At 45.1% G+C, this 14,002-nt stretch overlaps 1 protein-coding gene across 2 annotated transcripts in view; it reads right to left on the bottom strand.

Annotated features, from left to right (window-relative positions):
* Positions 1-8,560, bottom strand: part of SPON1 (spondin 1) — a 183,704-nt gene extending 175,144 nt beyond the window's left edge. The window contains exons 1-2 of one of the 2 annotated variants that reach the window (XM_064426094.1): positions 8,182-8,560; positions 1,573-1,679 (exon numbers count right to left, since the gene is read on the bottom strand). In XM_064426094.1, the coding sequence (XP_064282164.1) occupies positions 1,573-1,679; positions 8,182-8,404 (330 nt within the window). In that variant the 5' untranslated portion in view covers positions 8,405-8,560. Of the gene's footprint in view, positions 1-1,572; positions 1,680-3,977; positions 4,085-8,181 lie in introns of those variants that run through there. The other variant, XM_064426095.1, reaches the window with a different exon arrangement.
* Between the last annotated feature and the right edge of the window lie 5,442 nt (positions 8,561-14,002).

The following is a 14,002-nucleotide window of genomic DNA, read 5'->3' as shown; positions in this document are numbered from 1 at the left end:
GTATCCAGAGAGGCAGAACAGGCAGACACCATCTGAATAAACTTCAGGGAGTCGTGCTAATGTGGGATGAGCATGGTGAGTGTTGTTTAAACCACAGATATACAAATTTAGTTATGGATAACCTTTGAAACTCCCACCTGCCCATAAGAACACCGAGTTCAGATTGCAACCCCGACAATGCACTTAATTAAACAATCTTCCCTCAACTGAGATCCATTGGGATTTTTTTTTAATCCATCTATATAGAATTTCCATTTGCTTCCAACTCTGCTAACTTCAAAATGCCTCTGTACTTCAGCAAAGCTTAGTGAGTTTCTCACAGTGAATTAGAAATAAAGACAAAACTCAGGCCAAATTTTTTTCCATTAGGCACAGCCACAGAGATACCAACAACTGAAATGAAGAAATTAATGGTGACAAGCTTCTTTGAAAGTAGATTAAGCAACACTATTTCTACTTCTTAGCAGTAGCTGATCCATCAATACTAGCTTATTATTTAAAAACCCAACGTTATTAAAAGTATATATTAAAAAGATTTCTCCCAAATAGGAATTTGTTTCATTTTAAGGAAGATGGAGTTATTTCAACCTCAAAGAAGTTCTCAGTTATTCTAGATTTTCTTACAGAATGTATGAAATCCAGACAGAGGCCTCTAAGCAAACTCAGTAAGAAAACTGGGCAATTACTTATTGAGTTTGCACATCATATTTGCTACATATAAAAATATAGAAGAAATATAGGAAGAGATGTTAATTTCTGTCACCTTGCAGATCACCAAAATTGAAACTTGAGCATTTCTTCTGAAAACCTTGAAACCCAAGGCAAGTGAAATCTTCACCTAGAAATCACTATTAAATTACTATCAATATTATTACACATCCTGTAAATTGTAATCAATACAATAATATATTTCTAAGCCGAAAGTCAAACAGCAAACAATACCTCATGTGAGACTCAAACCTACATACATAATTTCTACCTTCTTTCATAAACATTATTTATACTCTCAGTTTCCAGAATTCCCTTCATGGAGTAGCTGAAAATACCAGTTTGTGAATCATCCTTCTGGATTCTAATCCTTTTAATAACAAACATTTCATCCCACTGAATGTGTTCATTAAGTAAAGTACTACTGAGCATAAATAAAACAGCAGAATCTAATTTATGAATGATAAAACAGTCATTAGAGCCATGGTAAACACTTCTCAGAGTCATATTCTACATCTCAGTGGACAAAAATGTCAAGGCAGAGAAACACAAAAGCAAAAATATTAATAGAACAATTTCAATATTCACTTTGGATAAAAGGTTCAGGTGTCCTAGGCTCTAGTTCAAATAAGTGCTGCTCATTTTTAGCTGTAGGAATGGGGGAAGGCAAGCTGCAGTCCAGGCACATGCCTTGAACATGCATGGAACACAGAACACGCTATGCTGTCCTCATGTCAACACCCACAAACATTTATGCTTACCAAAACGCAGTCTGCACTCTGCTGTGCCTGTAAAACCTCCCTTTGAGCCAGGCAAGCAGTAAAGAAGCCTCCCAGGGGTGTAGGGCAGGGGAAGTTCTCTCACCTGGAAAGATCCTGCGTGGTCTTCTTCCTTGTCTCCTTCTTTTCCTTCCTTGAGGGCGATCAAGGTGAACCCTCGGAAGTAGGCGGGAGTGGCAGCAGACAGCGTCACTGGGGTGTGATGAACGGAGAAACAACAAAAACAACACACCATTAGCTGTGAAATCAGCCACCTGCGTTTCCTTTCACAGCTTGAAAGGTGTGCGTTGAGTTGGCACCAGCCAAAGTTAGAGCACTGACACCAGGGAGCCAAGCCAGCCAGAATACAAAATGTTCAGTCCAAGTTTCCACATCAACTGAGAAACACTGGCATGAAGTACCTCGGCTTTTTTTTTTTTTCTCTTTTCCCCCCACTTTTTTTAAAAACCAGATTGAAAATCTGCTCAGATCTACAGGAGGGTTGTTTTGGTGGTGGTTTGGGGGTAGGGACACACATGCAAGGGGTTTTTCTACTTTGGGTTGTTTTTTCTTTGGGAGGGGTTTTTGGTTTGTTTTTGGGGGATGAGGGAGTGTTAGATGTAAAGGAGCATCCCTAAACATTTGATTTTTGTTTTTGTCCAGTTCTGAGCACAGACAAAGTATTTCAGTGCACAGAAAGTCTCTCTGTCTGCAATGCCAGATGACCACATCACCTGCTCTAGCTCAGCTACACTCAACAGAGCACTCCAGCTTCTGCAAATGGGGAATCTCAAAATATCCTTCCTCTGCTTCATCCTCAGGGCAAAACAGGACACAAAATTAAACTCCTGGCTGAAGCTGACCCCTAAAGGTTGTGCTGCCAGCCCTGATTGCCAAACCAATCCCACAGAGCAGCAAACACCCTCCTTCTTCACACACCTGCCCTGGCCAGGAAGGCACTCTGGATCCACCAGCAGAGCACAGGTCATGTGCTGCTGACTAATCTGATTTCACCATGCTCAGCAGCAGGATTAAATCCCCGATTTGATGCCAGTGCAAGATAGCTTTGTGTGATCTGTCTGTTCACTATCAGCAACCTGAGTTCACAGAATTACAGAATATTCTGGGTTGGAAAGGACCCACAAGGATTTTCTAGTCCAGCTCTGAAGTGAATGGCCCCCACAGGCATTGAAGCCACATTTTAGCACCAGGTTCTAACCAGCTGAGATAATCTCAGGGTCAGCAGCTGAGGCTCTTTTGAACACTATCAGAAAGAGAGAATGAGACAGAAATTTGAGGCACGGCTTTTGAAATTACCAAACTCTTCAACAACTTATAGCAATCCTTTCCTGAAGCAGGGGTCAATTTTAGGGGAAAAAAGTTATTCTACAATTAAACTAAAAGAGACAAAGTTGAACTCTTAATGTTTTAAGTAGCTTTTACTTTAAGCATAAATTGCAGAGTCACTTATGGTACTTTATTGTCACACTCTCCAACCCTGACAGGCACAATAAAAACTGAAGACCACCCACAGTTTTCAGAGCAAATTACAAACACCAAGGCTGCTCCATAGAAGAGTATCCACAAGAGACTCCCTCTCACACAAATAGGCTGCAAGGGGTTGAATCACACTGCCAGAAATTACAGATTGCCCTTAAAAGATATGGATTTCACAATATGCCCCAGAGTTCATTTGGAACATATGGAGAGCTCTTTGATCTAGAAATTCAGTAGCAAAAAAATATAAAATAGGCTAATTGAAAATATATAGCATTATTCAGCTGCACTTGGGTCTTAAACTCACAGTGCTGGTACAAATATCTATATGTTTTCTGACTATACATGGAAAAAAGAAAGGATTGGAGAGATTGATTTCAATTTTCAAACTTTTGTGTAAGTGCCACTTTTTTGATCTATAAACCTGCAAACACCTGTACAAATCTGGGGTAGTGATGAGCACAATAGCAAGTCCCCCTCAAGATTTTCACCACACTTTTCATTCCATGGAACCTCATGATGAGCTTAAATGTCGTGATTTTGGGGGAGAAAGAAAATTTCACATATTATATTCCAAAATGGAATAGCAGCATAATGCCATTAAAATTCCTGCTTACTTTAAAAAGTATCGCTCCAAATCATTAATTCATTTTCTGCCAATAATTAGCATGATTAGTCCAGCTTTGTAAACTTCTGCAGCTCTGGCTGAATGAAAACCCACAGGCAGCCTCTCGTTTGCAATAACTGAGAGCAGCACACTGCTGAACTCAGAGATGAGCACATTTCTCCTGCTTGAGCAGTGATTCTTAGAAATTAACTGCCATAAAGGCCTTGTACATGCAACAAATTTTTCCATATCATATGCAATTAAAGACTCTGAATCACTGTGAGTTAAAGGTTACAGCAGAAATACTTAAATGTGTGTGCAAGCAAGCAGAGAATCCAGCTGTGAGTTGACTCAACAGTTTTCATTTCCCTCACAAAGTTACAGTTTTCAAAACCCTAAACACCTACCTATGAAACAGAGAAGACCTGAAATGCTACAGACATCGGAAAGGAAGGCGATTCCAAAGCCTGACTCGCAGTTTTTGCGTGCCCGGGGTTAGCAGTGCCCCCGCTGCGGCTGCAGTCATTCTAACCCCGAATAAATCCGCGCTCGCTCCGCGGGGAGGGATGCCGCCCTCCCCCAGCCCGTGTGCTCGCTCAGCAGCCGCATCCAGGCAGCTGGGCTCGATCTCATCCAGCCTCAAGCCAAACAAGCCATCCCCAGCCCGAATCCAGCCCCAAAGCCAAACAAACCACCCCAGCCCCGGGGTTCACCCGGCTCCGTCCGTGCGCGGCTGCCCCGGAGCGCGGCGGGGACCGGGACAGCCCCAGCACAGCAGGCTCCTGGGGATTCAGCCATTCAGCGCCTGTGCTTTGGGGTTTACACCTTCAGGGATGTGTGCTTTGGCAGCCCAGAGCTAGGCCAGAATGTGAGCTGGGAGGGTTTCTGCCCGTGCTCGGAGCCGTCCGTGCGCTCGGCGGCACCGCAGCTCGGGGCTTGTCCCAACCCCGGAGCTGCCTCTGGAGCCCCGGCCTCGGCACCGGGGCTTCCACACAGAGCAGAGGCTCGCCCTGCACGGGCAGCCCTGGGAAGCTGTCAGGGCACATCTGTTTTTCACAAGGGAGCGGCTCTTTGTTGCATAAGAGCTGAGAGCTCTTGGGCTAAACTCCGCCGCTTCAAACAACAGCTGTGTCCTGCTCACGCCGCCTTCACACTCATTAACTTTCACTGGATGATACGAACTTCCTGCAAGGATCAGTTAAACCTCAGCGCAAGCCTCAGCGTTAAGGATTTCGCTTTAAAGGGAAGATTACAAATCAGCAGTTACTTTTGTCTGCTTCCATCCCTCTGGCAAATCTCTAATTACTTTACAAGTTGCACTTTGGCACACGCCTCCAACATGCTCCTCTTTCCCCAGTGTCCCAAGCTGAAGGTGGGGTGATCAAAGCAGTTGCTCCTTTGGTTTCAGGCAGGAAATCTGATTATTCTCATCCTACACAACTGCACATCCCGTGTTGTACATTGCACAAGTACCAACAAATACACGCTCCAGATTTCACCCACATTTTGTGAAATGTGGGAACGGCTGATGTAGTTGCAGGATGAGTGCTTGCTTAAAAAGTGTTTGCACATGGAGTGGGGAAGAAAGAAATGCAAAGAAAAAGACTCAACATTGCTTAGAAGTCCCCAAAGCAATGCAATGGAGCACAACACCTTAAATGTGCCCTTCCTCAAAAGCTGAGAAAGTGAACTGCCCTACAAGTGTAAATGTCATTAAAACCAGAGACAGCATCCACACAGAAGGTATATGTAAGGGTTATACTTACACTAGTATAACCTTACTACTAGGCTAGTACTAGTCTAGTACTCATTTTCTCCTTCAGAATAACAACTTCATGATGTCACAGCAGAAAGTATGACAACTCCATGTTAGCATGTGAAATGGGCACACTACTGCCTTTTTGTAGAAGCAAGTTTATTTACATTTTAATGGCATGAAACTTACCTCACTTTTTCATGGAAATCTCATGCAATCATTAATCTAACTCTACAATCAATAAAGCCAGGAGTGAGTATTTTCAAGGATCATTACCCTGTATCACCATCCAAACTTCAGGCTCATTTGTGCCTCTGAGAACCCTGACCTTCAGTGGAAGCAAGAGCAGCTCCAGCAAGGTTGAAGGTACCCAGCAGGGAGGAGAGGATCTGGACCCTAGGATGGTGTGCCCACAAACCTGGTCCTACAGGGGGACATTTTTAATTGTCTGACAGGAGAGCATGCCCTTATTCACTGCTGCTGGTCAGAAGAGGTGAAAACCCACCCAGAGAAGTTGTTCCATGCCCAGGGCCGCTGTTCTCCATCACAGCTCCAGAGGTGGAAAACCAAGGCTTCACAGCTCCTTACCCGCAGATCCCCCCAGGGTTTCCCCCTCAGGACAAATAGATTCTGATTGATCTAAAGGTGAATAACTGCAGGGGAGCCATAAAAACACCCCCAAACAGCGGCTGTGAACGGTGGTCTCCTCATTCCCACACTGCAAGAGTGCTGAGATAGTCCCTCCTTGGGAGTCTGAAGGGTCACATCCACTGATGGCATGAAGATAAATGGATGTCCCTGCACTGAGGCTTTCGTGGAGCACATTTGCATGTGCAGATAATTCCTGTGTTATCCACCTTGAAAATACTAGTTTATTCCAAGAGCCCACTAGGGAATGTGCCAAGGATCCAGATGCATCAATTCAGGCAAGGGCCATGGAAACAGGAACATCTGGCTCCAGTGCTAAGGAGGATGTGCAAGTCTTCTGCCATGTTGCATATAGAGTAATTTGCAGACAAATAAATGCAAACAAACAAACAAAACCCCACAGACCTGTCATGATATCTCATTTTTTAAAATCATTAGTTGGATTTTCCATCCTTTGCATAAAACAGTAATGAAGTTCCAGGTGGACTGCAGAAATGGCTTTGAAAGCAAGCTCTCAAAACTTTCAGTATATTGTCAGTTTTAAGTACTGCTATGTTACAACAACATTTATTTGTGTTCTTCCAAGCATTCAAGAATGTGTCCTTAAAGAACAATCTACACACCCCAACCTGCCACCCGAATGCTTCAGTCCCAAGGATCAGAGATGTAGGCACATATTCTGTTCTACATTTTAACTTTTTGCTATTAGCTGTAATTTTCTCACTTCCAAGCAGCTATAATAGCCTAATGTGATTTTATTAATTGAGTTCCTAATGCCAAGACCTAATATCTCCAGAAAATTAGTCCTGCTAATTCATCTGGGAGTTTCTTCCTACATTTCTATGCAATAGAAACTTCTTTGGTAGATGACTGAAAGTGTCCAGTAACACTTTCACAGAAATGAATCCTAAAACTTTTAAAGAACATTCACATTTGTCACTATCAAAAAAACTTGGCACATGTTTGTCCTGCTCGGTAGATGTATCAAGCTGACACACCACATGAAATCTTCTAGACTTGAGGCACCAATACTAATGTCTGGAACAGTTACCCAGCTTATGGATAATGTGCATTTCCTCATATCATGTTAAAACAGTTTTGGGGGAAAAAATTGAACCAGCAGCATGCAAAGTTACAGACTCGTGCTCAAAACAGGTGAACCACTGCTGCAGATGTATTTCTCAGCCTTTGAATGATTATGCTACATGCACACTCTTTTCTCCCTATATATATTAAGATTCCCATGTTCATGCAATGGGAAAACATTGCTCTTAACCCTGGACCTAAGAAACACTTAGAAGATTCTCCCAATATCTTTTTTTCCTAAAAGTACGTTAGTCATGATACCTAAAAATGTCCAAGTTCTTTTTAAAGTGCTTTTAAAATACAAGATCAACAGTACATTCCAAGAAGGTTTCTTTCTGAAGGCATTATGTAGTGAGGCAGAAAAAGTGACCAAAACCTGTCTTTGCCTATTAATTAGTAAAATACACCCAAATGTGCTTCGGAAGTTCATTCCAAGGACTGTATGTGACATGCTCAGGGAAGAACGAACGCCTCCATCTCTTATTTACAGTGGTCGTTAGCACTGTCTCTGCCTCTTTCCTGTTTGAACCATCTGTTCATTTGCCCAGGAAAAAAAAAATTTAAAAAAAAAAATTGAAATGGGGTGGGATAAACGTAAGTGGAAAATGTGGGAAGTTGGCAGTGTGCTGCATCATGTTTGCCCATATGCTAACTCATTATGTTAACATTCATATTTCAGGGCAGGAACGATTAGCTCCGAGCTTCCTCTCCTTCCTGCTGAAGGCTAAAGCTTCTCCCGTGCCCTGGGTTACATTCAGAGGGATGGGAAGGAATCCCACAGAAGCGGGCGAACGGGGGAAGAGCGTGCTTTGCATCGCTGCAACTTGTGACCCTGTGCGAGCGCCGAGCCTGCGGAGAGGGTTCGTGAAAGAGAGGAAATTCCTCCTGATGAGGAACGCTTGGGAGTAAAGCGACACACTGAAACCCAGCTCCTCTCGCCTGCCACGGGAGCATCCCCAATAAAGCGATGCGTGGGGTGCATTCCCTGCCTCAGCCCACGCAGTTACACACGCACACGCCAAGAGGGATCCGGGGATGACAGGCAGAGACACGCCGCAGCCCCACAGCCACTTCTCCTCACCATTATCGCTAGGATGGGATGCGGGGGATGTCCAACTTACCCCGGTAACTGTTTCCAGGCTTGTAAAATTCCGGATCGCCCTCCACCCTGAGGCTGAATTCATTGTACCCTTCCCTCCTGGTGCCTTGGGCTCGCAGGATCCGACTGCAATATCCCTCCGACTTCGCGGCTTTCTCCAAGGTCTCGTCGGGAAAACCCTTGGCCACCAAGGGGAAAGTCAGCGCCAGGAGCCGCAGGGCCAGCGGCTGCAGATGCGCTCCCATCCTCGGCGCCCCGCACAACTTTTGGGGAGCGGCGCGGGGGCTGGCAGAGCAGGGGGCTGGCAGGGCAGGGGGCTGGGGCTGGTAGGGCAGGAGGGGCACAGGGCTGGCAGGGCAGGGGGCTGGCAGGGCAGGGGGCTGGCAGGGCAGAGGGGCACGGCAGGACGAGCAGAGCGCTCCGGGCAGCCCCAGCCGGCAGCGGCCCCAGCGTGAGGCTGGCGGGTCGGAGCGCAGGGACCGGCTGGGCTCTGCCGGGAGAGGGAGGGGAAAAGCAGCGAGGGGGCAGAGAGGGAGGGGACGGCGGGAGGGGAGGGGAGCAGCCAGCGAGGGAGGGAGGGAGGGAAGTCTGATCTTGCCCAGATCCCGGAGTGAAGTGCTGTTTTGTTTCAGAGCGTGTGATCAGCAGCTCGGTGTGTTTGCTCGGGCTGAATTGCCGGGCTCGGCTGGAGAGCGGCGCTGGGGACGCTGCCGCCTCCCGGACACCAGCGCGGGTGAGCCCGCAGAGCTGACATTAATCACCCGCATTCCTGCCACAGTCTGCAGTTACCGGAGGGACAACAGGGCTCGAAGAATTCCCCCACACCCCTCCAGCCCCGCGTCTTCCTGCCAAGCAGCAGACACGGTGAACATCACCAGCCGAACAGCGCGGACGGACGGACGGACAGACAGCCCTCGCTGCCGCTCCTCGGGTACCGCGGAGGGGGCAGAGGGACACCGAGGGATGCTGTGGCACAAACACCAGGTCCATGTGCACACCAGCCCGTCAGAGCCGCAGGCTCCCAGCAGCGTCACCTCGGGAGCGTGGGAGGGCTGCTCCAGCGCTCGGGAAAATCCCGGCAGATGCACGCAGCAGAAAGCGGGGCTCATTATTTTGCCTTTACACAAGGCACACTGAGGCGCAGCGACGCTGAATGACTTATCCAAACCCACAAAAGAAGGTTACAACGGTGGGAAAAAAGAAAGTGAACCTAGAGCCCTGGGGTCCCTAACTCCAGGGTTTTGATCCTAAGATGCTCTTCTCCCTCTCCCTCCCTCCACTGCTTTGTAAGTGGAGGAGAAAGCAGGAAGGGTCTTCAAGCAGGACCTGAATGCTGTCAGGATGACAGATGCACAAGAGGGCACAAATCCCTTTCTAACCCCTTTCTCCAGGACAGGACTGTAGCAGATGGGGGAATACAACTGCGTTTACACACAACTTCCAAGAAGCATGAGAAACAACAAGCAGTTTGAAGTCCTCCTAGGACCCCACTAAGGCATTTGTTAGCATCAAATTTGCAAATTTTGGGGTTCCAAACTTGCCTTTGGAAGTTGATTAGCAACAACCTCACGTTCTGTGCTAAATAAAGGTGTTTATTTAGGTGTCTGTGAGGATGCAGGACCTTTATTTTCTGAAAGATTACTTTCCAAGAGCTTTACTACTGTAAGCTTGCTTATATTTCAATCTGTTACACACTTATAAAGAACATAAACTGTCACAGCCTCAAATTCTTCATTCACTAAAGATTATGCCAACAAAGATGGGGTTGGTTGGGTTGATTGGTGGAGCTACTGGCAATGTCCCTCCATATCTGTGAAGGGTGGCAGTCAAGCTCTGGTACCAAACTGAGTGGCAAAATTCCATTTGTAAAAGCACCTGCTAAAGTGGCTGGGGCTGACTGCAGGGACTTCCACTGCTGAGGAGCTTGATTAGGGAAGGAGAAGAGGTCTTTGCAGCACAAGGTGCTTTTTCTGTTCCTCCCATCCCCCTGGAGGAAGGAAAATGAGCACTCCTGACTTTCCAGTGCAATACACCAGGTTCCATTCAGTCTGCTCTCTTCACAGTTTACCTCCCACCCAACCTGGCAGCACGAGGGCAAATCAATCCATCATCTTTAAGGCAACAATATTCGGCCTGCTTTTGCTACTGAAGCCTGGAGTTGGCACAGTTATGCAGAATATTTAGTTTCATGCTTCCAAAGACCCATGTTCATGTGGGTAATTACGTGACTGCAGTTCAGCAATGTCATAAACTCTTGGGTCTCATTTGACCATGATCTTCACCTCATTCATTTATGAGAACAAGCTTTGCTTTATGCGGGTTCTTCAGTCAAAGATGCTTGTGAATTTGATTAATTTGATATTTGACTTCTCATTTCTTTTGCTGAGATTGATTGAAAAGCAATTACCTGACTAAAGCATTCCTGACAGGAGCTGCACAGGCTTCTGCACAATCCACCTTTGTTTTGAGCCAGTGTTGTGTTCTAACTCAACACTCCTCAAAGTGTTTTTAGTCCTTTTCAGATTTTTGGGGGTTTTATATGGTAACTAATTCATCAGCATCTAGTGACTCTTAGCTTCCAGTAGATTTTATGTCTCTTAGTTTTTAATTCCTGCAATGGCTTGGGCTGTTACTTCTGGTACTTTTTTGTTCAAAAGCATTGTAAAGTTTCCTAGAAAGGCATAGCAGAGTGTCTTGCTAAAAATGAATGCTTCAACTTAGCAACTGATATAGACAAATTAACCTGCACTGCCTACAGCCATGAAGTGAGTAATTTGTTGTAGAGACAGTGTAGAGTATGGGCAATGTCATTAAGCATGGGCATCCTCGGGGTTTTCTATTTGTTCTACTAATTAGTGTGTGTTTGCCTAAAGCATCCAGCATGATGTATCAGTCAGAGATGCACGCAGACTGATGAGCCCAACCATCCATGGCAAATTTAACAGAGAAAGCCTGGTGTCTGGGAGACTGCTATCCTTTGTGCACTTTCTAGGATGAATAAAGTTGCTGTCCATGACTATTAGGCATAACAATCATTACTGGGATAATATTGCATCTGATGGGGCTGTAATGGTTGCAGGAAACTCTCTCTCCCCTCCCCAAAGTGAACTTTCCTAACAAACAGAAATCATTCCACAGTGTCAGCAGTCTTTCTCACTTTTTGCTTCCCCAGGAAAGGAGCCCATTTTTTCAAGTGGCATTTTAGAAGACTGCTCTAACTACTGCAGAATAACCCTGCATTGGCTGGAAGATATGACAGGGGGCCTTTAATAGTTTTGGGGTTTTTTCCTTCTGCTTCTGTGGTTTCAATTAGTTGTTTAAAGTCTTGGGAACTGTCTACAAAGCAACAATGTGCAGTGCAATGCTTGGCTACACAACACCTGATTTTAGAGGCCACAGACCTCAAAGTAAACCAGTGCCTCAGGTAAATATATAAACTGATTATGTGAATATTAGACCCCTTAAAAGAGCTAGCTCCCAGAGCAGAGGCCAAAAAAACCCAGCCAAAATAACACATCAGGGTGGCAGGTGCTGTACATCTCACAACCATGAGGTGCTTGATAACTTCACTGGGCTGTAGGATTCACCTCCCTAACCCCAGGAGCTTTAGGATTTTAAAATAAACAAATACAGTAATAATATTAACAGGGATACATCACTTTCACAAGATGTCAGGAATGTTACCCACTCTCCACAAGAGCTAATGATTAAAATATTCCTGTAGAATGTCAGAGACAAACGGGTTTCAGCTCCTTGCTTGGTTTGCAAGGATCCTCATCTCTCAGGAAGCTGCTCATTGTGCAAATTTAAATCTTCTCAAAGCACTCTCAGTCCCTTATAGAAATTGTAGACTTCTAAGGTTGAACTGATGCTGAAGTGAAAGAAAGGAGATTGAGGGTGTTGTATCAATTAGAATGGATTTTCTGGAGATAGATCCAGGGTGCCTTTTCCTTCTCCTCCTCCTCCTCAGACATTAATTGTATTGGGAATTGTATTGGGATCAAAAGCTCTCCAGGGGTTCAGGTGGTCACCTACCATTAAAAGTTTGCACTAAGTGCATTCTCAATACCTCTGCCAAGTTAAGAGATGTAAGCTGAGGAAAGTGACCAAAAGTGACTTTTAACTTTTCCTCATGAGCTAGATATTCCCTTGCTCACAGGTGCCAGGCAGAGGACACTGCTGTTCAGGAAAGGAAGAGTCTGGCTGGCTGGGAAGGAGGAGGAGGCTCTGGATGGCTGGGAAACAGCACTGCAACACAATCTGCAATAAAACCTTCCATGACTGGGAGGGCAAGAAGGGCATCTGAGGATTGCACTTTCAAAGGTGCTTATCTCATTTCCAGACCTTTGTGTCTTACTATAGATTTAGCTATTAGGCTAATTTGCATCTCTCTCCTTTCCCACTGCTCCAGCAGTCACACTCAGTTTTTCTTAAACAAGACAGAAACTCCCTCTATTGATTTAGATGGAATAATAACCCTGTTGCTATTAAAATCCCCCTCTAGCTTCAGCAAGAATGAGGCTTTTCTCATACAGTTCATGCAGTCTGAAGCGTGTTTAGAAAGGGATCCAGAGATATCTGCTGTCCTATTAGACAAAGTAAAGAGCTTGGGAGACACTTAAAATGATTTCTTACTTCTCTGTAGCACTGTTCTCGACTTCTTTTCTCTCAAGAATCCAAGCAGTGACAAGTAATGACAGTAAATGTTTGCAGAGGTCTGTTCACCATTTACACCACTGTCAGTCAATACCATGTATCTCCAAAATTAAACTTCCCAGTAGCTCGTTATATTTGCCTGTTCAGTCATGCATGCCTTCTGCATATTTTCACACTGACAATGCAGAGAGTTTTCATTTCCAGGGTATTTCATAGAAATATTTTGTCCCTGACACGGTGAGAATAGCATCATGCTTATTACTGGAGGGGCACTGCAGTGCTGAGAGAAACAGAGGCACAGAGAGCAGCTCTGTGCAGGCTGCTCCTGGGCTTAAATGGGGCAAAACCTCAATGAAACTGGAAAACTGTGGGACAAAACACATGTTTTGAAATAGCACAGAGGCTGCAAAAGATCTAGAAAAGTCTGCCCAGCGCTCTGGGTAACAAAGGCAGAATGTGATCTAAACTAAGGCTGCTCTTGAATGGATTTTTCAAGATCAGAAGTTGACAGAAGCTTATCTTCCCCACAGAGCCTATTTTGGGGAGGAGGTTTGCTAAGGGAAGACCCAGGCTTCTTGGAACATTTAACTCAGGGTTCCTTCCAATATCAGAAAGTAAATATGTTCTTAAAAAAACCTCTCCCTTTATCCCACACAGCTACTTGAGATCTATCTTGGCGATCCCTGAAAACTCCCAAGACCAGAATAAACAGCTGGTTCCTTCAAGCCCAGCATGAGCTTCATTTACCCCTAAGGAAATTCACTGCTGCAAACCTGGAGCACCAGCCATTTCTAGGTCACATCCCCTCCAACTGCACCCAGCTTTCTCCCTCAGCAGCCTCTGCCTTTAGGAACTTCCCAGTTTCAATGGACAGGGCAGAAAATATCACAAAACCTCCTCCAAAAACTTCATCTCTGCTCCTTCCAACTAAGCCACACAATAACTCTGCAGGAGTTTGTGTTAATTTAAAACCTCAACACCAACCTAAAATTCAGCATTTTGTTAATTTATTGAATCACTTGTCACTGATTTTATGATTGCATATTCTTCTGCATCTGCTTTGACCTCAGTGCCTCTAACTTCTCTATATCTGGCTAAAATACTAATGAACAATAACCAAACTGAATTCAGATTTTTTTGGCATGTTCACTATTCAGAGTCAGCTGTTCAGTGTTTTCTTATCACCA

Source organism: Passer domesticus, chromosome 6 (assembly GCF_036417665.1).
Source record: "Passer domesticus isolate bPasDom1 chromosome 6, bPasDom1.hap1, whole genome shotgun sequence".
Classification (NCBI taxonomy): Eukaryota; Metazoa; Chordata; class Aves; order Passeriformes; family Passeridae; genus Passer; species Passer domesticus.
The sequence above is the reverse complement of the archived record's forward strand: the minus strand, read 5'-3'. Positions and strand labels throughout refer to the sequence as shown.